The sequence below is a fragment of the Poecile atricapillus genome, chromosome 3 (assembly GCF_030490865.1).
Source record: "Poecile atricapillus isolate bPoeAtr1 chromosome 3, bPoeAtr1.hap1, whole genome shotgun sequence".
Classification (NCBI taxonomy): Eukaryota; Metazoa; Chordata; class Aves; order Passeriformes; family Paridae; genus Poecile; species Poecile atricapillus.
This window is the reverse complement of record NC_081251.1, coordinates 39,992,577-40,015,674: the sequence shown is the minus strand read 5'-3', so window position 1 is coordinate 40,015,674 and position 23,098 is coordinate 39,992,577. Positions and strand designations below refer to the sequence as shown.

At 37.1% G+C, this 23,098-nt stretch overlaps 1 protein-coding gene across 4 annotated transcripts in view; it reads right to left on the bottom strand.

Moving 5' to 3' along the window:
* The window catches only part of KLHL32 (kelch like family member 32), a 122,078-nt gene that overhangs the window by 67,343 nt on the left and 31,637 nt on the right, over positions 1-23,098 (bottom strand). For all 4 annotated transcript variants that reach the window (XM_058836876.1, XM_058836879.1, XM_058836878.1 and 1 more), the window contains one exon: positions 6,577-6,684. In XM_058836876.1, coding sequence (XP_058692859.1) covers positions 6,577-6,684 — 108 coding nt within the window. The remainder of the gene's footprint in view (positions 1-6,576; positions 6,685-23,098) is intronic.

Genomic DNA, 23,098 nt, shown 5'->3' with positions numbered 1-23,098 from the left:
GAGAAGGTAAGATCCAGATTAATTATCACCTCTGTGGAGTCTCATGAGGTTTATATCTGGAAAGAACAACTAGAACATTCTATTCCCTGAACACTGCAGGCCACTATATTTAATCCACACATTTTTAAAGACACTAAACAATAGCTACTGTAGCCCCAAGAAGGCTAAACTGCATACTCAGACAAAGATCGAGAGGTTGAATTCACACTTTTATCACCTTCATTCCAGCTATTCATATATCCCCCATATTTTTCTCATTTCCATACAGCTGTTTGTGGGACAATGGAAAAGTGAGATGGTGGCATGATTCACATTAAAAGTACACCAGTATTATGCTGTAACAGTAAGGAAATATGCAGTCATATTTAATTTGAGAGAAAATAACTTTCCAAAGACACACAGCACACTAGTGGCTTCTTGGTGCTTAACACCAAGTTCTCCTAAGTCCCATTTTCCAACAGTAAGGAAATAAGTCAGAAAATTCTAGAAAGTAAACGGTATGGAATTTAACACAGAAAACAAGAAAAAAAAAATCTAAGATTCCTGCCATTCTGATGAAAAAGAAAGTTCCTCCTTGACTCAACTTGCAGTGATCAGCATTTTGAACAAGACAAGCATCAAACACAAGTATCAGTTGTTTTTGCCTGATGGAGATCATTCTGTGTGCTTGAGAGCAATCAAACACCTTAACTTTTCTTTTAAAGTAATTTAGACTGCATTTCACTCTCAACCAGATGGCACTTCTGCCTGTCTCCCTGTTCATTCATGATTCAGTTGAATACTGAGCTCCTTACACATTGACAAGTGCTGCTTCAGAAAAGTGAGTGAGGGAAGAATGTTCTTCTAGTCCCCTGCAGGCAACTGCCCAAAGCCTTGGCACACAATGTTTGGTAGCACTTGCTACAAAATACAGATGTCTCATTAGCCAATGCCAGAAAGCATCATGACCAGCATTTCTCTGATACATCGTATTATTTTTCCAAAAAATTAGAAAAAAAATCCATGTTAAACGCACAGCATACACATCATAAAATCACAGAATATTTCAATTTGGAAGGCACCCATACAGATCATCTTGTCCTATCTCCCTGCTAATTGCAGGACTATCCAAAACTAAGCACATGTCCAGACATTCCTTGAACTCTGACAAGGCTTGATGTCACAACCACTTCCCTGGAGAACCTGTTCCAGCAACCTGCCACCTTTTCATTATGTCCAGCCTGAACTTTCCCTGACATAGCTTCACACCATTATGAAGTACCATTACTATAATTAAAGAGGGTTTGGATAAGCAAGACTCCAAGCAAATTTACTATTCTTTGGGAAGGTGTTTCATTACTTTAATCACTTTCAGCACTAGAAAAGCTGTCTTGTCCCTAGCTTAATTCCTGTCCAGAGCAAATAAAGTGAAATATTTAATTTTCTCTACAATGAACTGCATGAAGTGAGTTAATTAAAGCTCCGTATTAGTATAAGCCTTTTAGGCAATCTGTAGCTGAACTGTGAACCTAGGACCTAGTGGCTGTAACCTAGTGCTAGATAAAGAAACAAGGTTATCCTGAAAGAAAGTGAAAAAGGAAATGCCCAAATGTAAGTATCAAATTCACATCTTTTGCTTTGAAATTGCATTGGAAAATTATATTAAGTATTGACAGTAAGACATAGACCCGCTGTATTCAGTTATCCATTACTTTGGCATATTGTCCCCAGTAGAAAAGAGCTGAAGTCACTTCTGCTAGGGACAGCAGGTAGTTTAATTGATTCATTTTAATCTAAAAGCAGCCAGTGGAACTGATATGCACAGGATGCAGTAGGTCCCTTACCCAAGAAAATCAACTATTAGAATACAGCTTTGCAATACACCTCCATCCACAAGGGAGGATTATAAGGGGCACTAAGATATTGACAGCTGCCTTTCCCTGGTCTTAACTAAAAATGGCAGATGAAATACTGGATGAGCATTAGAAAAACTGTCAATGTGAGATGAGGAAGGGAGTTTATGAGAGATGAAAGCCAAGATTCTACAAAGGAATCAAAGAAATTATAAGGAGAAATAGTTGTACTTGGAAGTAATAATTATTTCTACTATTTCTTTACTATCAAAGAAGATCTTCTACACTTCCTTGGTTTTTGCTAAAGAAATAACAAAGCTAAAAGAACAATTTCCAAAAGGATCAGTAAGATAATACTTTAACTAATCAGATTGTGTGCATGATTTTGAAAAACCAGGTGATGGTGCTCTACCAATTCCTGAAACCTGTTTGATAAAGTAATAATAGCTGTTAAGACAATGACAGGTTTCAAACTAACTGAATACAAAGTAAAGGAAATAGTTAAATATGACACTCACACTACCAATGCATTAAAGTAATATTGGGAGCAACATACCTGGAAATAAAATGAAGTTCTGGATTTGTTGAAAACCTGCTGCTACATTAACACTTTGTGAGTAAAAGAAAACCCATTTAATATGCTAATAATGCAAAGTTTAAAGCCTATTTTTTAATCATTTATAAGTGCATTTGTATGTGGCTTTTAATAAAAGGAAATGTTACAACATGCCATAGTTAGGAGGTAAGGCTGTGTTAATCTTGGGCTAAGACGGCATCACAGGACAAATCACCCCAAAACTCACTTTGGGAGATAGAGCTGAACATTAAAAGCCTCATACAAAATTCCTCACAAATTCTTTCATTTCAGCTTTGTTAATTCAGGATAATACTATAACTTAAGGAAGATGTAATTTCCATTAATATAGAAAGAAAATATTAGAGTTTAGGGTGGAAAACAGACCAGCCACTTAGGCAAATGGGACTTAGGAGAACTTGGTATTAAGCACTAAGAAGCCACTAATGAGCTGTGTTGCGTTCTCTTTGGAAAATTATTTTCTCCCAAATTAATTTCCTGGCTGTGATGCAACAAAATAAGGACAGGGATTACTTGCTTTTGGAATGTGATTTGAGGTCCTCAAATAAAATTCTATCTAAATGCAGAATATTTGTTATCATAGCTTAAAGACATATGATAAAACACATTAACAAAGAAGAAAGATCCAAGTCTGAAGCATTTCAGCATGCATGGGACTCTGTACTTGCATTTTTGTGGAATTAGGATCACAATCATTCACTGAAAAGTAAAGGCAATGCTCCTCTGACTTGTTAGCCAACTACACTGGCCTATTTAGTGGCTATCCCATTCCTCCAAGTTAGATTATGTCTCTTTCTAACAAATGAGTTAAAATTAAAAAAGGTAGTCAAAAAGAGTAGACAACAATGCCCACGAGTATCTGACAGATTGATTAAGGCTCTTATTTTGACAGAAAGAAAGGTGAGCTCCAAAGTCTTTGCCTAAAAATTCTTCTCTATATGAGTATTCTAAAACATAAAGTTGTAAATTGATTGTACTTGATCCATCTCCCTTCCAAGGCACATCTGACACTTGCAAAATGCCCTTGTGAGAAGAAAGGGTGAGTAATGCACTCACTGAGACTCTGGCCTGGCCTTACCACTGCTATGAAGTAAAAGAGAGAATGACCTTAAAGCCCTTTTGGGAAGAAAGGATACAGCAGTTACACCAGGAAAAGAGTTGCAGCTCTGAATTCTGAATATGGGGATTACATAGTAAAATGTCTAAGGAAAACATGAAACATATCTAAGATTTTTTTTCTGAAAATTTTGTTCTTAAAGGATTACTGAACAAAAAGAACAAAATCAAAGTCAACTGCCATTCCTTTTAATCAGTTTTTAATGATTTCTGTACCAAAATTTCTTTCTTCATAATTATTAAGGACCATAGTAATAGATTAGTTCAGTTGGAGTTAGATTATTTATACTTAACTTGAGTTTTAAAACGTTTTTTGCTTCTGATCAACTTTTTTCCAAAAAAGCAGAATATTTTCAACAGTAATAACAATAAAGTACTGTCTGCATAAGTAGACAGGAAGATGAAGGTTGTATTTGAAGTCTGCAAGAAGATTTCAAATTAACAAAAACAGGCAAAGATTACAGAGTTTAATTTCAGATTTCATGGTCATCCTAAAAATTAAATTTCTTCATTTTAATGACTTTCATAAACTGCAGGCATCAAATATTGCCATTGTGCACTATTAAATATTTCCACCAGATGTCTCCAGTATATTAGGTTACACAGAAAGCTGCACTCAATTTGAAGTGTAATATGCCAAATGTAAGTGCAATATATTGAAGAAATAAAAAGAAGAAAACTGCAACTAATATCTAACTAATATCTAACTATCCGTTTAGATATGGCCATTTTAGGGAGTTCCACAATATTACCTAGAGAAACATCAATTTTTTTAACTAACATTTTGGCCAAATATGATTAGAAAAAAAAAAAAAAAAAAGAAGAAGAGAGAGTTCATGGTTTTCACTTTTAAGGGGTATTTTAGATCACATCTTGATATCCACACTTTCAGAGCAATATAAGTTTATATTTAGCACAAGTGACTTTTGGATTACTGAGAAATATTTTTTTTTTTGTCTTTTAAAAACAAAGAGTTTGCAAACCAAGCTAAAGACAATTGTGTTTTCAGAACTCCCTGATGTAAGCATGGAATAATCCAGTTATTTATTAATAGCCTTTGTGGATTACACCTACTCTCTACCTTGGAGTGGTCACCCAGATTCTGTCACTCTGAGTCAGAACACAAGCAACGTTCAATACATACAAACACAGTGCCAGAAGAGAATTCCAAGGATGAAAGGGAAATGCGACACTGCTCATTTTCAGACCCACAGCTCACTGAGCTGTGCTTCAAAGGCACTTTTACATGAGAACTCCTACAAAATCCTTCTCATTTGTCTGTGCATCAAAGTAGCACTTGATGCATCTGACAGACACCACAGAGCAAGCCTCGCCTGATAATCACTTGTATGTATGAGCAACATATATGCCCATCTATATTTAACTCAGGAAACCCACTCCTTTATTCAAAGTAGGTTATGCCTGAAAATGAAAGACTCAAAAGCCTCTAAAGGGCCAAGGACAGAAGGTACATATTTCCTAGGGATCTGAGGAAATACCCTGGAAGCAACCTGGGGTCATTTGCAGGGTTACATAAAAACCATATCCATCCTTTCAAAGGCTCTTAAGGTTTTTTACATGGGTTTGTTAGACTTTGAATTTTGCAGAAAGATGGGGAATACCTATAATCACAGCAGATAGGATGGGTCAGATAGAAATCAATTACATACTGTCTTCTGAAAATATACTTTCATTTAACCAGAGTTTTCTGAATAATCAATCTATTGTTTTAAATTACTAATACAATGACGTATAGGTACCTAACATTTTCATTTTTATCACAGAAATTCAATTTTCAACAAAAGCTTTCAACTGAAAGAAAAAAAAGCATACCAATGACAAATCATGTACTGAGCTCTTCAGCTAATTCACTAATATAGTATGGCATCTCTGTTTATCATTTATATCAAAGATTTGAATAAATTATGTTTTCCAAAACAGCATAAACTCAAATTTATTCAAAGAAATTCAAATGCTAGTCTCTAAGACCAATGCTAAAGCATAACTGTTTTCTGGGATATTAACAAAAATAGCTCCCTTAAAACAGATTTTTTTTTCCTTATTTCTACTTAATTCCCTTTAAAAAGAAAAACAAAAAAAATACCCAAAAACCCCTACATTAGGCCATATACTCAATTCACAGTATGCAAGCAGATGCCTTGAATTTTTATAACCCGACAACTCTTTAGAATTTCATAATATGCTTTTAAGCCTTCCTTTTCAAAATTAACTAATAAACCTCACTAGTGCGTCAATGGATTCAACTGCTGTAGTGATATTCCAGAAATAGTTTAGTCATCTAGAATTTTAAAGTCCAAAGCAAAAATAGCTGGGTATTTTGAGCTCACTATCCATGAACTCTGAAGTGAGACAAAGTCAAACAGCAACACTCTTCTCCAAGCATCCAGTGCAGAGATATGGCTGGTCATAAATACTTCTTTTTTTCTTTTTTTTTTTATGTTTTGGGGGGCTTTTTTGCCAAGGGGCAGAGGGAAAAGGAGCATCACTCTGCATTTTCTGAAGTTCCATAACACGATACCTAACCTGTGGTCATAAAGAGGATCAAAATGAAGATGTATAGTACCTATACACATTTACAAAGATGCCTCAACTGCATCTGTCCAGAGAGTAAGAGACTACTTTTCCTCTCAATTACATAATTTGTCAAAAATAGCAGTTTATAAATATTTAGTATAAGGGAAACACTTTTCTTTACATTTAATTTAACAAGCAGATTCAACTCACATTAAGATTTTATGAATAGTCTGGCAATCATAAAAAAGGCTTGCAAGCCCTACATGGCTCCCTACCTGACAATGATGCACATAAAACAGTGTTTAAATTAAACAATCCTTCTAAAGAAAAAATGCACCACAGTATAAAAAAATAAGATCTGTTAAATCAAAATACCTTATATTGAGCAGTGCACAAGAAAAATATTTTCTAGTATCTCGTATCTCTAAAAAGGTCATACTCAGTTTTTATTGCAGTTGCTTTTGATTGTGTTTCTTAATTTGAAGAGCTGTACAATACCTGTCCAGTATATGCAAAGTCCAGGGCCTGTTTTAAACCGAGGCTTGTGACACCATGTAAATTCACCTCATCAGCTTCACTCTCAACCATGCAGAGACTGAACATTGCCTATGGAAAAAAACAGAAATGCCATTAAGCAATTTTGGATAAGAATTCCAAATAGCAGCAGCCTTGAGAGTTGGAATGAGATCTATATCAAGTTTTCTGTAACACCACAGCAATCAATCTTGCAACTGAGTCCTTTTATCATTAAAGAAATACAAAAACTTATTCTAGATAAACTGAGATAAATCCTCTTGTTCTGTATACTTCTTAATTAAGTAATTCAGGTGAAATCAATGAGAACAGTCACACAATAAGGTATCATTCAAAAACAAAAAGATAACTGGACTCTGGGAAAAGAATAATCTACACAAGCACCACTACAGTTAATACTCATGTATATCATTGTATCTAAGAAGGAGCAATAAGCCATACACAATTACTTGAGAAGTAGGGGCAGTTAAAAAAAACATCTTTTATAAGCAATCCTTTTCCAATAAGCATCTCAGTCTGGAACGTGAGCAATGCAATAGTCAACTTACTAAATGAAGAGGAGTTAGGGAGATGCAGTCACCTAAATTTACGATCTCCCCTTACTTGTTATTGCCCCAGTTTTTCATATCATAAAGTCAAAACTGAAGATAGACAAGGTTCAACAGAATTTCCCTGAACATACCACTGAGGAGAGCAACTCCCTCTTTCATTCAGCTTTATTTTCCAGATAATTTGTCTTCAGTGTCTCCCTGGGTTGAAGTAATCCTACTCAGTCTCTTGAATCCTTGTAAGAATCTTTTTCTTCTCATCTCCATTAAACTTCTTTGCCCTTCACTCTTTCCTCCAAACCTGCACTTGTGCTGCACTACCTCTACTCACCACTCCCTCCCTACTTATCAGCCCCATTCTCCATTCTTTGGCACCTTCCCACACCTTTTTAACAAAATACACCACTCAGAGTTTTTAAACAGTAAACTGTGAACAAATAAATGGAACAGTTACACCATCTGCCACTACTAAAGAAAGTCTAAACTTATCCCCAGTAGGATTTATGTCTTTATGGAGGCTACCAAACTACCTTGGGGAACTCCAGTAACCAAGCACTTCTCACGGACGTAACCCCTGACACCTTCTTTTTATACTTTGGCTGGTACCTGCAGAAGCTGAGACAGTCAACAAGCCCATTGGATTACATATGTGCAATCTGTCCACCAAGCAGTGCTGAATTTAAAGGGGGAAAATAAGCCCTACCCTCTCTAACTATTCAGCAAATACGAATGATTACATCATCTTTACCCAAGCTATTCCATGATTTACCTGGACTCAGATGACTTCAAGAACTGAGTGATTCCTGCAAATAAGTAATTTCTTCAGAAAATATTAGTACTTTTCATAATTAAAACACCATCATCTGGCATAAATGTTTCCTGGAAATCATCCAATATAAGCAAGAATGACATTTATCATACAGTCATTCCTTCTATTTTTGCAATTTCTATTCACTTAAAGTGATATCAGCAATTCTTCCAAATTTGCAACAGATAAGAAGCACTAAATAGTTTAAAAGCTTTATCAAACAAATACAGTAAGACACAACCATGAAATATACCTAGGGAGAAAAAAAAAACTTCTAACAAGTTTAGTTATTTTTCTTATCCGTTAAAAATATAATCAGAGTTGGATATTTTGTTGTTATGTAGTAGCTAATGTGAGGCTTCAGAGCTTGCCAGGCACTGCAAGGTACTCATCAGCCACCTACTCTGGAAAAGAAGACCTGCAGTCACTGTCTGGAAGAGATAAGCTTCTCTTCTCAGAAATTCACTACTAGATAAATGTTTTGGAAAATATTTCTTTCACACACCAATTCCTGAATAAGGAGAGTAAAGTCTCAAAGAAACACCTGTCTACTGAGGGGTAGATCTGCACACCTGTACACTCAAGCCCATCTGACTGCCTGCAGAAAGGCTGGAAATGCTCAGAGGTAAAAGATGCTCTGTGTCCTCCAACCATGCTACAGTAACAACCTGCACACTACAGACCTGTACATAGGAATCATCTAAACACACTGTGGTTACTAATATAGCTCTTACTGTGATCAAGGGATAATATTCCACACAATGAGTTAAGCTTACAAATACAAAGAAACACTTAACTGAACCTTATCTGTAAACCAGGAATCATTCCTATGTGATTTCTGTGTACTTACTAATTACCTTTAGGAGATTGTTTTAACACAGTGATTCCAACATGGTCTTTACACAGGGTTTATTACTACACCTAATTTAGTAAACTCAGCAGGATCAGGCCACTGACTCAGCCACTGTCCATAATCACCCACAGTGCTTAAGAAACACAGCCTCCAGGAGAGTTTCGACCCCTACCTACTAGCATTCTCCCACTCAATGCCCAGACTGGGAGATAACTGGTCCAACAGATAACTCAAGCTACAGCTGTTCCAAAAAGGTACATGGACAAAGCCAAAACATTCACAGAGGTTTAGCCATATTGTCACAAGCCATGTTATGCCAGTCTTTTTAGGGCCAGAAAACAAGGCCTCATTCACCTTGTTTATAACTACAGATACAGTCTAAGAGTACAGCGGGCTATGAGAACTGTAGCTGCCAGTAAAACACAGAACTATGGCTTTGTGGAGAATCACAGAACAGTCTGAGTTGGAAGAAACCATAAAAATTATCTAGTTCCAACTCCCATGCCATGGACAGAGGCATCTTCCACTGAACCAGCTTGTTGAAAGTGCCACGTTACCTGGCCTTGACGACTTACAAGGACAGGGCATCCACAGACTCTCTGGCCATCCTCACAGTACAGGATTTCTTCCAATGTCTAATCCTAACCTACTCTCTTTCACTGAGACTGAAAGCCTTCCCCCTCTTCCTATCACTACATCCCCTTATCACAAGTCCCTCTCCAGCTTTCTTGAAGGCTCTCTCCATAATGAAAGGACACACACCCTGAAGCCTCTCTTTCTCTGGCTGAACAGACACAATTCTCTCAGCCTTTCTTCGTAGGAAAAGTGCTCCTTCCAATCAATTTGGTGGACCCGTTCTGGGCTCATCCCAACAGGTAGAAGTTCTTCCTTTACTGAGGACCTCAAAGCTGGATATAGCACTCCAGGTGGGGTCTCATGAATAGAGGGGAAAAATCCCCTCCCTATGTGGCCACACTTCTCTGGATGCAGCCCAGGACAAGTTTGGCTTTCTAGGCTGTGAGTGGACATTGCTGGCTCATGTCCAGCCTCTCAGCCACCAGCACCCCGAAGTCCTTCTCAGCAGAACCACTCTCCATCTGTTCATCCCCCAGCCTGTCTTAATACCAGGGATTGCCCGGACCCAGGTGCAGCACGTTGCACTTGGTCTTGTTAAGCCACATGAGATTTCCCATTTCTCAAGCTTGTCCAGCAATGCAATCCCTCTGGATTGCATTCCCATCCTTGAGGTGTGTTAACTGCAACACCTAGCTTGGTGTCATCTGCAAATCTGCCAAGGGTGCACTCGATCACTTTGATGATGGTATTAAATAATACTGGTCTCGGTACAGACTCCTGAGGGACACCACTTGTCACTGAGGCCGATCAGGACTCTGAGCCTTTGACCTCTGGAAGCAACTGTCCAAACACTTTCTTATCCATCTACCAGACCCCTCACTGAATCCATCTCTCTCTAATTTAGAGAGAAGGATGTTGTGGGAGACTGGGTGAAAGGCTTTACAGAAGTTCAGAGAAATGATGTCTGTAGCTCTTCCCTCGTCCACTGAGGTAGTCATGCCTCAAATATTCTGTGAAGGTTTTTGAAACTGAGCAGGAACTACATCTATTTTTCAGAAAACAAGGCCAAAGAATTTGATCAAAAGATAAGGCCTGCAATGGTCCTCAGACAGTTCACATTCAGCTGAACTTGATTAGCCTCCAGGAAAATAGTCTCCCACTTAAATGAGCTTCATACTGTTCACTGATCCACACTGCCTTCACCAGCAGGCAAATTTCCTTCTTAGCCTGATAGTTTTTGAGGTTTAATCCAGCATGAAAAAAAAATCTGTTCTACCATAGGCAGAAGTTGAACTCAGACTCAGTCTTTAATTTGCATACCTGATAATAGTACTTTTAATTGTAAAAAATTATGGACCATCACATTCTGATTTGAGATTTCACCAATACCTGGAGAATAAGTTACAGCTGAGTTGTTGAACTCCAATTTCAGATGAATCCCTGAAAATGCTCTAAGGTTTTGTGAGCTTATATAGATCCATCAGTCATGCTTTTAATACGAGGCTACTAGCCTACATTATTTTTCCCTTGGGTACATTAAAAACAAGGCAATAAGATAAATATCTCAGGTGAATGCAGAAGTGACAGGTAAGAAAAACAAATGAAATACAAAATATTTGTACAAATGCACAACTTAAAGTCAAACCTATCAGAAAAGCTACCAAATTTGACTAAGCATGAAATGTTAATCATGTTAGTTATTGACTTCATTCAACAATGCTGTTGTACCTTATTTTAAAACATTTCATCTTGAAATAAAATCAATTTGATTATGCCTCATTTCTGCTTCAAGACCTTCATGAGACTGGAAAGTACAAGTTGCCAGTGTTAGCCGAAGATCCCTTTTATAATAAAACCCACTAATGAGAGGACTTATAATTTTTTCCAGCTTCTTTAAATATCCAGATCTTGTTCTGCCATCCAGTCATATAATTAGCCAACATTGGGATAAATAAATTGATTCTTTAAAATCTGGTATTTCTGTTAAGATTTTAAGTAAGTAAACCAAATCTCCCAATGCAAAGTAAGTACAATACACGTCCCATTTTTTGGCAACTGTTCCAAAATTCAGGTCTCAACATGCTGACACAAATGGATGTATTCCATTTGTGTAATTCCACCTGAGGTCACGCTTATTTCAGATGCTATAGATCTGGATGGCCTTATTTTTGTGGGGCAGCAAGATGCTTTATTAGCTCCTCTTTTTGGAGGAATGAAGGAATCAACCTTCCATTCTTCTTCTAATCCTGGCCTGAAACAGAAACAAAGCTACAGAACTATACCCAAAGGAAAAAGAAAACAAAACACGCGGTCCTTAGGTAAAAATATTCAAGCCATAATAAAATTCTCAGACTCTTGAAAACTTGACTTCAAAGAAATGTGGCAAGCTGGTGGGCATTTAACATAGAACGCATCTGGCTCTCAGCAGTCATAGGTACCTTTATAAAACCTTTTCTTCTACAAGCATAAAATACAAAAGACAACAAGAGCTCAAAACTGAACGGTACACAACCACAGAGTGTATGAACTTAGATGTGATCAGATCTGATGCAACCAGGCAGAATAGTCTAAGTAAAAGATGCATAGTACAGTCTGACTTTCCATGCTCAGCATGTTGTTTAGCTTTCAAAAGCAAAATGCACAATAGCTGTGAAGTATCACCAAATTAGAATAATGTAATACTGTTACAATGTCCAGGCACATTGATTTTACCAGCCAGGCAGCACTGCAGCAACATATATGGACTCCTTCACAACATACCACTTCAGAAACAGATACCTGGGTAACAGACACACAAGACATGTGCCAAAGTCCCCAGAATACAAATTGCTCACTGTCACAGTGGTGACATACAAAATTGCTCCTTGCCTTTGAGTCATTTTCTTACTTAGTCAGATGTTCCATATCCATGGGGGTAATGAGCTTTTCCTCATTTGTACACATCAACCTTACAGCCATGTCAGTCATAGCAAACAGCAAATGATCACAAAACAACCAAGTTGTACGTATTTTACACAAGAAAATTTTGTCAGAATTCCACACATCTTCGTGGCCTTTTAAAGGCAAGAAACAAAATCAAAACATATGCAGTGTCAGGAGACATGTAAATTATATCAAATGAACAAATGGTTATGCTTTATGCTGTTAAAAAGATAGCACTGTGACTGAAATCATAAGTAACTTACTGCTGTGACCTGAGGCCTTCAAGAAACACTCTCCCCCTTCAAGGACTAAAGACGTACATGGCTGCAGTGCACAGCAATAACCTCTAAAATATCTCAAAGTTCCCTCAGCAAGACTGTGAAGCAACATTCATCACTTTCCATTTTTGTTTGGTTCAACTCTAAACGCAACACTCAAAAGAAATCAGACCTTTCAAAAACAGGCAAGTAAGCTAAGTTTACTACAGCAACCTACAGTAACTCCACAAGTAACATTTCCTCTTTCTGTTTTCTCAAACACTGCTTTGGTAACAACCAGCTGCCCTACATCCATGTCCACTATAACATGAAACAAACATTTGGAACTCCTCACCAAAGCATAGCCCCGACCCACACAAATTCTTGTTAAACCACAGACTTAGCTGCACAATAGTAATGTCCTGGGATACTTTAGAATTACCTCCATTTAGCAAACTAAGTGCTAAAGAACTGATCAATGAAGTCACCAAGGTTTTCCTTAGCTATTCATCTTGTTGCATTGAATTTTCTAACTAATTAACACTATTTAGCATTGTTTAACTCATTTAAATGAGCTGATTTGTCATCTCAAATTTCTGCCTCCACAATTAAACAATGATACTGACTTGAGTTCTTTTAAAAATTATTTTAAAATAGAAAGGCATCTTCATTAAGGGCAGTGTTTTATTCAAATTCACTTCCCACATCATATGCACCTAATTCTACATTCACCTGTTCCATAGCCTTTTATTTATGGGAAATGGATTGTACTTCTCAGGCATCAGAAAAGCTATGAAGAAAGTAAACCAACACTTCAAAGATCTTGGATCCACTGCTCAGAGAACTCAGTTATGATGCGACACCTCAAGATTGTTTTCATTTCACATGTAACTTTAAATCTGTGAGAAATCTTACTGGCATCAGTGATCTGTTGATCAGTGGCACATTCCTTCTGATTTGGGACCTAAGATTATGTGTCACTTGGGCTACTTAGTATCCAGTCCTGATATAATCTTTTCTATTTGGGCTATAAATTTTTTCAGGTCAAAACATTATGCTTCACAGTTTGTATTAAAAATAGCAATTCCCTGTTCATGTAACAGTAATATTAAATAAATAAATCATAATCTATTACATCTACTTTGTTCTATTACTCCTGAAATAACCTTTGGGTGTCCTTAGCTTCATGTTCTTATTCTCCATTACATAAGCCATGTCATTTTTCCCTTGCTGTTTTCACCTATCACAACAAAAAAGAATACATTCAGAATCTATGAACAGGAGTCAAAATACTGCTTTGACAGATGACCATGCCCACATCAAATATCAACTATGCTCTAGATGTGCATTTATCCAGATAACCAATTTAGTATGTGAATGTTTCTTTTCAGCATGTAAAAAATGTGCTGTGTTCTTACAATTAACTTTGCTTCCCTCCCAATTCAAGCCTATCCTAAATTAATCATCAGCCAATCAGCCATGTCCTCTGGAGTCTCTTGCACACTGAAAAACATATCCATCAATACCAATTGCATGAAATATGATTAAGAGGCTCATTACACAATTCTTCTGAAAGAAGTTCTATATAAATTCGCAGAGAAAATGTCACATAACATCACTCACTGATAACTGAGCCTACAGTAATTCAACTGCTCTATGAAATCTACCTAAATATTGTTTTTTAGGCATTTGCCAAGCAACTAAAATGAATCCCATGAAATGGAAAGGTCAGCTATCATTCATAGTTTGAGAATAAAGAAATATATATATATAAATACATATATAAATATATAAAAAATATATATAAAGAAATAAAACTGATCATCGAACTATTCAACTTGAAGCACAGTATTCAAGGGTCACATATTACTGTTAGTAAAGCAAATTCCACTTTGGAGTTTCTTTTAGCATGTCAATGTCAGACAGTGCTGTATAATACATAGCCCCAAAGAGCTTACCAAATCAAGGATATATACAAGGGATTTGTTATGTTACACTCTGGATACAAAAAGATATCCCTTTATTGGTATCTTTCAAAATAAGTAATGTAAATTGCAATAAGAAACTACTCTACTGTTTAGAGAACCTAAGGATGTGACATTTTTTTCCTGTTTGTATATTGGACATTCCATCAAGATCAAAATGATTTTGTTGGTTGTAACAAAGCACAGGGACTTCATTCCCAGTCAAAATAAAAACTTCAAGATTAAAAAAAAAAAAAAAAAATCCCCAAAATTTGTTGCAAGTTATATCCTTGATTCAACCTGCATCAAACATAATTCATATTTTTATAGAGTTTAAGAGTGTGATGCATCTTCCCCAAAGCTCTGTTTAGCTACACAAATGTAATTTAAGCCACAAGGGAAAATAGCCACATGCTACTCCTAATGAGTTGCTGCGTCATCACTAAAAAGGCTCATATTCAAAATCTGTCTAAGTAGTGCAAAAGAAACAAAATAATTCTACAATTTCCATATCTAACTCAGTATTGAAATAAAAACCATACAAAACTGTGAACTATTACAGATACAGTAAAGTTTTTCTTTCCAATATTTCAAAATGAGTAAGTCACCACAGGTGGTCCTGAATATCAAAATTATTGTTTATTTTATGGCAGATGCAAGAAAACTGAATTGCAAGGACACTGCCATGCAAAGCACTGCATGAAACTCCAATAATGCAGTCTGTCCTAATAAAAGGCACCTATAAGCAGGCCTGCCTTTTGGAGAATAAAGAAAGCAGCATAACTAAACCCAGATTTTTTTTCCAGCATTTCCAGTCAAGCACAGAAAAGCATGAGTCACATTTGCAAATTCTGGCTTAAATTGGTTTAATGCTTCCCAGTGAATGCATAAGCCTATTGTTCACATCCTTCGATGATTTTAGCAAGTGATATCAAAGGCAAGCCCAGAATAAAATTGCAATAAAAGTCACTTAGCTCTTGAACTAGCATTTTAACTACCACAATACATTTAACTGAGGAAGGCAAAGCTTCTCATGACTTTTTTTCCCCCTCCAAGAAAAAACCATCATCCAAACTTGGACACCTTTAAGGGACTTCATTTTAAAAACACTGCATACAATACAAGTGTCCCACCTTAGTGTATGCAGGCTCTAAACCAGTGGCTGTACAGCAAGGCTTAATCTAACAGAACTGTAGTAACAATCTTAGTTGTTATTATAATTACCTTTTTTAGAAGCCATTTCTATAATGGGATGTGAATGTCATTAGACACTGACATCCAAATGCTCCAAGCAATAGTAAACTATGGCAATTACTTCTATTCTGCATCTTAACTGCAAAAGCATACTTGTTATGTGAGAAGTCTAATGCTGAAATTTTAAATGGTTCATTTTATAAGAGTTTGCACTAGATATCTTTCCTATCTTGCCCATTTTATGAGTGTTTGAACTAGATAACCTTCATATCCTTTAAAATAATTCTACTTTCCATTATGATTCTAAATCTTGTTTTCCATTAAGAATATAGTACAATTTTGCTAAAGTATCACCCTTAATTCCCACAAACATATTTATTAAATTCTTTAATACAAAGGCAAAGTAATAAAACCAGCTTACTGACTATTTTTCTTTGTTTTTTTCTACCCTTCTACTGATAAAAACTTAAAAGAGTAAACAAACACTGACAATTTGCAAAATAAAACCAGAATGACTTGACTAACCAAGCTTGTGTTAATGTTGCAGTCATTTGTCACAGCAGTTTTCATCATCAGCTAAGCTCTATCCTCCATCAGCTATTTCCTCTGGAACAAAAGCCTCTATAAAATAATCTCTTCACTTTATTTTTAGTTGTCTGCATTTGACCCTACTCATTTATCCTTTGGCTTTTCCTTCAACTCTAACAAAGCAAACCCCTTCTGAGCTAACAGACCACAACAACATAAATTTAATAAATTAATAATAAATTAAATAAATTTCCATAAATTCTTTAGGCTTGAGACCTATTCTTTCTTGGCTGAAATCTAATCCTGACAAGGTAGCTAAGATTAAGTGCCAGCTACAAGAGCTCCTGAGAATGCAGATGAACATTTCACAAGTTGTTCTACTATTCCTAATTTTTATATAAAACGGGCTTTGCATTTGTTGCCTATTTGCATACCTGGCACTCTATGGCCCTGGAAGGGCAGGTTATTTCATCAGTAGCTAAGAATGTTCCACACGTCTAAGGAGATGGTAATTTGATTTTTGCACACATACACACACAAACTTGTGTTCTATACATACAGAAATAATGGATGGTGAAGAGTATGTTATGCTGGGCTGTAGCCATTATTTTTTCACTAAGTGGATTCACAAAAAGCTTTTGACAGAGGCCTTTAAATGGCTGGAAGGAAGACTAGGCAAGAGAGAAAAGAGGAGAGATCTTTGCCTGGGTAAGTGAGTGAATACATGAAACAGTGAACAAGAAAAGACCAGCCAGTTTTCACAGGGAGTGATGATTCCAGTGGAGTACTTAACACACATATGCAGAGCAGTTCGAGAAAAGGGCAAGAGCAGTGCAGGTAGAAAGTCCACATAATGTGATAAACTGTAAAAGGATTGCATGGAATAAGCATATGGTCTCTAAAATGGCAATTATAAAAATGAACACACAAGTTTAATAAAAAATCATCCCAGTCCTCAGCAATAAAAATAAACAAAAAACAAATTAAGAAAAGTAATCAAGGCTTAGAATTTTTATTTTTTTTTCAAGAGACAACAAAACAGAAATCAATCCTATGCCCACACAGAAATTTGCACCTTGCCTACTACATGCAATTCCCTCAGCTCACAAAACATATACAGAGCTGTCAAAACTTTGGAGAAGGTAAAAAAGCTTCATCAAGCATCCTGCACAGCTTCCATTTAAATAGCATCTGATTAAGTCAAAAGTTTCCAGCCTGGAAAAGAGATGATTGAGTGACATGAGAAGAACCAATGGTTATCTTTTCCAATAGAAGAACTAGAAGGAATCAAATTAAACTGGTAGGAATCAGATTGACAATAAACAAAAGCAGATCTTCACACAACAGGCAGTTGGCCACTCTGTAAGGTGGATGAGAAATATTACACAGGCCCAATAGGAAAGAAGATAAAAGCTTAGAAGAAAGACCTATTGAGGACTGCTGAATATACGCCCTAAGCTGAACACAGCTGGGGAATTCTCTGGAACACATCACATCTACTTACCCTGGATTTACTCTTTTTCACCAGACATCACACACAGCTACTGCTAAAGCAAGTAGCCAATGATTCAACTCAGTGTGGTCATTCTTACGCTCTCACCTAAGGCTGCTAAGGGCGTCTCCCTCCTCTGAGGCATTACCTATCAGGTAGCAGACTGAGAGGCAGTTTGATTCATTCATCATTCACACATTCAGTAAGAGTGGATTGGGATTTAGAGAAGTTTTTGATGTCTAAAATTTGCAAGCTGGCTGGCTCAGGCTGACTAATTTCTGCCAAAGATCAGCAACCAGCAGCACTTTACGAAGCTGTTAAGGACAGTCAAATGCAAAGCTGCCACTGCTTAAATCCAACCTTTCACAAGATTAAGGCCTACAGAGACATGAATTCAATTTGCTAATATCATATTTCAGTCTACTAAAATGAAGGCGTTAACAGGATGTAAAACAATAGCCCTGTTGACAATGAAGCAACTGAAAGATTTATTTAAAGAAAGGTATCTCCTCTAAACTTCAAACAAGCATGTTGTGCAACACAAAAGCCAGAACTGCATTGTAATGGGCTTCTTATAAAAACACAGGAGACTGGAACACTCCCTTAGGGAGTACCCAAAAGAAAAAATGCTATTTCAAGAATGTGAAAAGATTCTAACACCTCTCTGACTTCTCTGTTGGATACTTTTCATGTTATCAACATGGTATGTGGGTCCTAGTCACTGAAGCTAAAAGTGATATGCTGCCCAAATAATTCCCTCGGGTATTTTCAGCTTCACTACACCCACAGAATAGTTTTAATTTTTCCTGAGGTTGTGTAGGAAGATGCTGACAGATACTACGAGATATACAAGAGCATCTGCTGCATCCAGGAATGTTCTGAAACATAAGACTTCTTCACCAGACTATAGGGACTGAGAAGAAAACAGCTACAAAATGTTTCTCTACCACAGGCCTGCCCCAATAAATTGGTTTTCATGGGCAAACAGTAAGCAACACAGAAATGCAGCTGAGCCCAGCCCAAACTCAGAATACTTGTTATTGCAGCACTGCAAAATTGAACTGAGGTAGACTGGAGCAAGCAAAGATGGTAAAGAAAATGGACAAACAGAGGACCATGGCTGTAATGACTCCTTTCTCTCCTGGTTTTAAACAGAGAAAATGCATCAATTCAGTAGCCAAACACCACATGTTGTTATCACACTCATCTGAGACAGTGAGTCACAGTCTACCATGGCCTATCTCACTAACTGCAGAGTTGATTTTGCCATATCCAACCATGGTGCACATACGCCTACCATACTGGCACTTCAAAAAAAAGGAAAATAAATAAACCCAAGATGATACTGCAGCATATAATCTACAATCCAACACCGACAGAATTGCAATTTGTATTTGAATTGAATTAATTTATGAACTATGAGAGTTGCAACAGAAATATATTTATGCAGGCAGAATAACAACTGTTGGGAATTTGAACACAGAATTCAGAAAAGAGAAGATTCTTGTAGATGTTATTGTTAGCATCAACATTGCTGAACTGTGGGAATTCCATCTGCAGCAAAGAAGAATTGCTTCAGAGCCTCACAGAATAAAAACTCATTAACTACAAAGATAAGGATGAACAAAATAGAATAACCCAGACACATTTCCTTTTTATTTCATTTTGAAAGAATATTAAAGTATTTCTTTAGAAAGTTTTAAAAAGTTTTCAAACCATTCCTGTATATACTCCAGAAGTAAGCTTTTGTTCAGATTACACAAGACACCTCACACCTGCCCATGTTATATTACTTCCAATGCTTTGATTTAATTTAGTAAAAGAGTTGAAGAGCCTATATCTAACAATTATGTGAGAAGTGAAGGAATGTGCAGTTTTCTGGAAACTCATTTGTAACTAGATTACTGAAGAATTAGTAGTAATATTCTAATTTGTATTTAAACTTTTATCATAACCTAATAATTGAACTCCTTTTTTTCTAGGCCTCCCCCTATTTTAGACAAGTTACTTTTTTTTTTTTTTTTTTTTTAATGAGAAGCAAGCAGCACTGAGCTCTCATTCTCAAGAGGTGGCATATAGGCAACATGTTCACAAAACCAGACAGATCCAAGATCTCCCTGGACAGCCCATTCCAGTGCTATGCTACCCTCAATGCAAAATTCTTACTCAGGTTGAGCGGAACTTCTCTTATTTAAATTTATGGCCATTGCTCCTTATCCTGTTGTCCAAGAAGTTCAGCAGCAGCCATACCTATCCATATGTGGCTTGGGGCAAGGGAAGGACTGCAAGTGGAACTACTGTTTGTTTGGAAGAACAGAGGTGATTTGGCCCAATGGGAAGGGCTTACATTTTTAAAGGTTATCTGGAAAGACAATTTCTAAGCAGCATAACTTTGAGGGTACAATAGAAAGGAAGATACTGGTTTTTTAGTAGACTCATACCAATGGTAAAATACTGAAAGACAAAATCACATTATACTGCAAAAGCAGCAGGTAACCCTGATTTCTCAGAACTAGGTCTTTAGATCTATCTTGAAGACATATCAGGGACAGCCTTTTCCTCTTTATGATTAATATAAAAAGATTTCAAAAGCTATTTGCATCAACCACCCTTTCAATCCTCAAGGACTGATTTATAAAAATTAATTCCCTAACCTTCTCATGAAACAATGCAATATGCTGTAAAATATGATCAATCAGCAACATTGTGGACAAAGGAGAAAACTATCTGACAATGGACAGGAAAGAGAGCACAGAAAACCCCTAAGAAGAAACTGCTTAAGAACCAACTGTGACAGTTAGTAGTACAAAGTCTGTATGCAAAATTATTATCTACTATTTCATTTCAGATAAGAAAAATTCTTCTAAGAATTGAGCATGCTCCTTGTGGAAAAAGAATTAGAATATTATTGACATTTTAAAATCTATTGCAGATAATTAATGTAATTGTTCATCTAAATTAGATGGAAAATCTGCATCTTTTTGAGAAAGATCAAAGTCCTGCAACTTAAAACCCACTCAAATGAAAAGTAGGGAAGAAGAGTTTTTCTGACTGGAAAACCAATGCATTTTGTACAAGAAAATCTTGAGGTTATATAACCACCTGCCAACACTGTAAATGCCTACTAATGAAGTCATGCAGTAACATTTCATTTTGCTCCCAGAGGGGAAAAAAGCAGAAGAATCTTTTAATTGGAAATGACTTAGCTTGCTAGAGCTATTACAGTTACACATATTAACTCAACTGCCTTGTCTCAGTGCAATAGATTGAGACAAATGGCAAATCACAGCATGTCAATATGGAAAAGTTTGCCTAAAATGTTGTTTGTTGCTTTAAAAAGAACACATAAAAATACAGATGTTTACTATTTTTTATAGTGGTTTTTTAGAGTATGGAGATAACTACTATATTCCTTAGGACATTTTGAAAGAAGAGGTACTTCAGGAGCAGAAAACAAATTAAAACTTCTAATTTTCAAGTGTCTAATACTGCAGTTTAACTCTGTATACAGTCTTTGTATCCAATTCCCTAAGGGATTTTTTTTCATAAAGAGAAAATCCACAAAATTTTGGTGTACAAATGTAGTAAGTTTCCAAACCAGGAGTTACCCTTAGGATTTAAACTTCCATGTTTCTGCATAGCTGGGACTGTGAGACTAACTATACCAACAGGAAGAATAGAAGGCCTGCTGCTACCCTAGAAGGCTGACCTTTAAGAATTTTGCTGAAGCTCAGGTCTCCAGTTTGTCTTAGGAAAGCAAAAGATTTTACTCTGGACAATATTCTGAAAGAAAATTTGAGAAGGAAACTTCTGGCCCTCTCTGTCCACTCTTCCCCACACAAGTGGCTCCAATTATGCCAGTCTGTAAAACTACATACATTTAGTTATCCTTCTAAAGCATTAACTAACTTTTCTTTCCAGTAAAAGAGAGACATAAGTATTGATTTCTAAGAAAATATGCTGCTCAAGGAAACACTACAATTAAAACACTAAACACTACAATTTAAGTAGACACAGAACGAAACTGCAGGAAACTATACAAACCCTCCATAGAAAGCAAACATTCAGTCTCTTGTAGAAGCTGTTTTACAACAGTAGTGCCACCAATAGTGGCAAAAAGAGAAAACAAACTATTCATTTTGATAAAGCCCTGCATAGAATTGAACATATTTTTGGAGACCTGGAAAAAAGACTGTAGTGGACTGATGCTGGCTGGATGCCAGGAACCCACCAAAGCTTCTTTCTCAGTCCTCTCCACAAACAGACAAGGGAGAGAAAATATAGTGAAGTGTTCATGAGTTAAGGAACAGGAGAGATCACTCAGCAAGTACTGCCATGGGTAAAATGGACTCAAATTTGGGATATTAATAGAATTAATTACTAACTAAACCAGAACAAGATAGTGAGAAGTGAAATAAACCTTAAAAACAACTTCCCTGCACCTTTTCCTCCTTCTCAGCTCTCCCTCCTCCCCCAGCAGTGCACGGAGACAGAGAATGGGGGTTATGCTCAGTTCATCACTGGCAATTTCTCCCTCTGCTCGGGGGGGGAGTGTCTTTCCCCTGCTGCACCATGGGGTCCCTCCAAGGAGAGACAGTTCCCCATGAACTTCTCCAGTGTTAGTCCATCTCACAGACAGCAGCTCTCAACAAAGTGCTGCACTGTGGGTCACTCTTCCACGGGGTTCAGTCCTTCAAAAGGACAGGCTGCTTCAGCCTAGGTTCCCCACAAGTCCTACTAAAAAACCTGCTCCAGCCTCAGCTTCTCTCTTCACAGGTCTTGCAGGTCCCTGCCAGGATCTGGCTCCAACTCAGGTTTCCCAGGGGTTCAGAGACCTCTTTCAGGTATCCACCTGCTCTGGCTAGGGTCTCTTCCATGGGCTGCAAGTGGCTCTCGGCATCCTTGTGGCTCTCCTTGGGCTGCCTCACCACGGTCTTCACCATAGCCTGAAGGGGAATGTCAGCTCCAGGACTTGGAGCATCTCCTGTCTCTCCTTCTGCACTGATTTAGGAGTTTGTACAGTTGTTCCTCTCTTATATTCTCACCCTGCTCTTCTCTGGCCACAATTACATCTGCACAGTAACTTTTTCCCCCCCTTGTTAACAGACTATAGAGGTGCTACTATCATCCCGTGCTTGGTTCAGTCTTGGCTGGCAGTGGGTCCTGGTGCGTTTCACATGAGTACTTCATAAATGACTTTAGGGTTGGAAAAGTCTCAAAGTTTCATCTAAGAATTCCTCCAGGGAAAAAGTAAGGTTAAAAATTCTATAATATTAACAGTTAAGTTTGAAGTACGTGAGTCTGGCCTTTATGGCCACTTGAGAGAGGCCTGGCACTTCCAGAT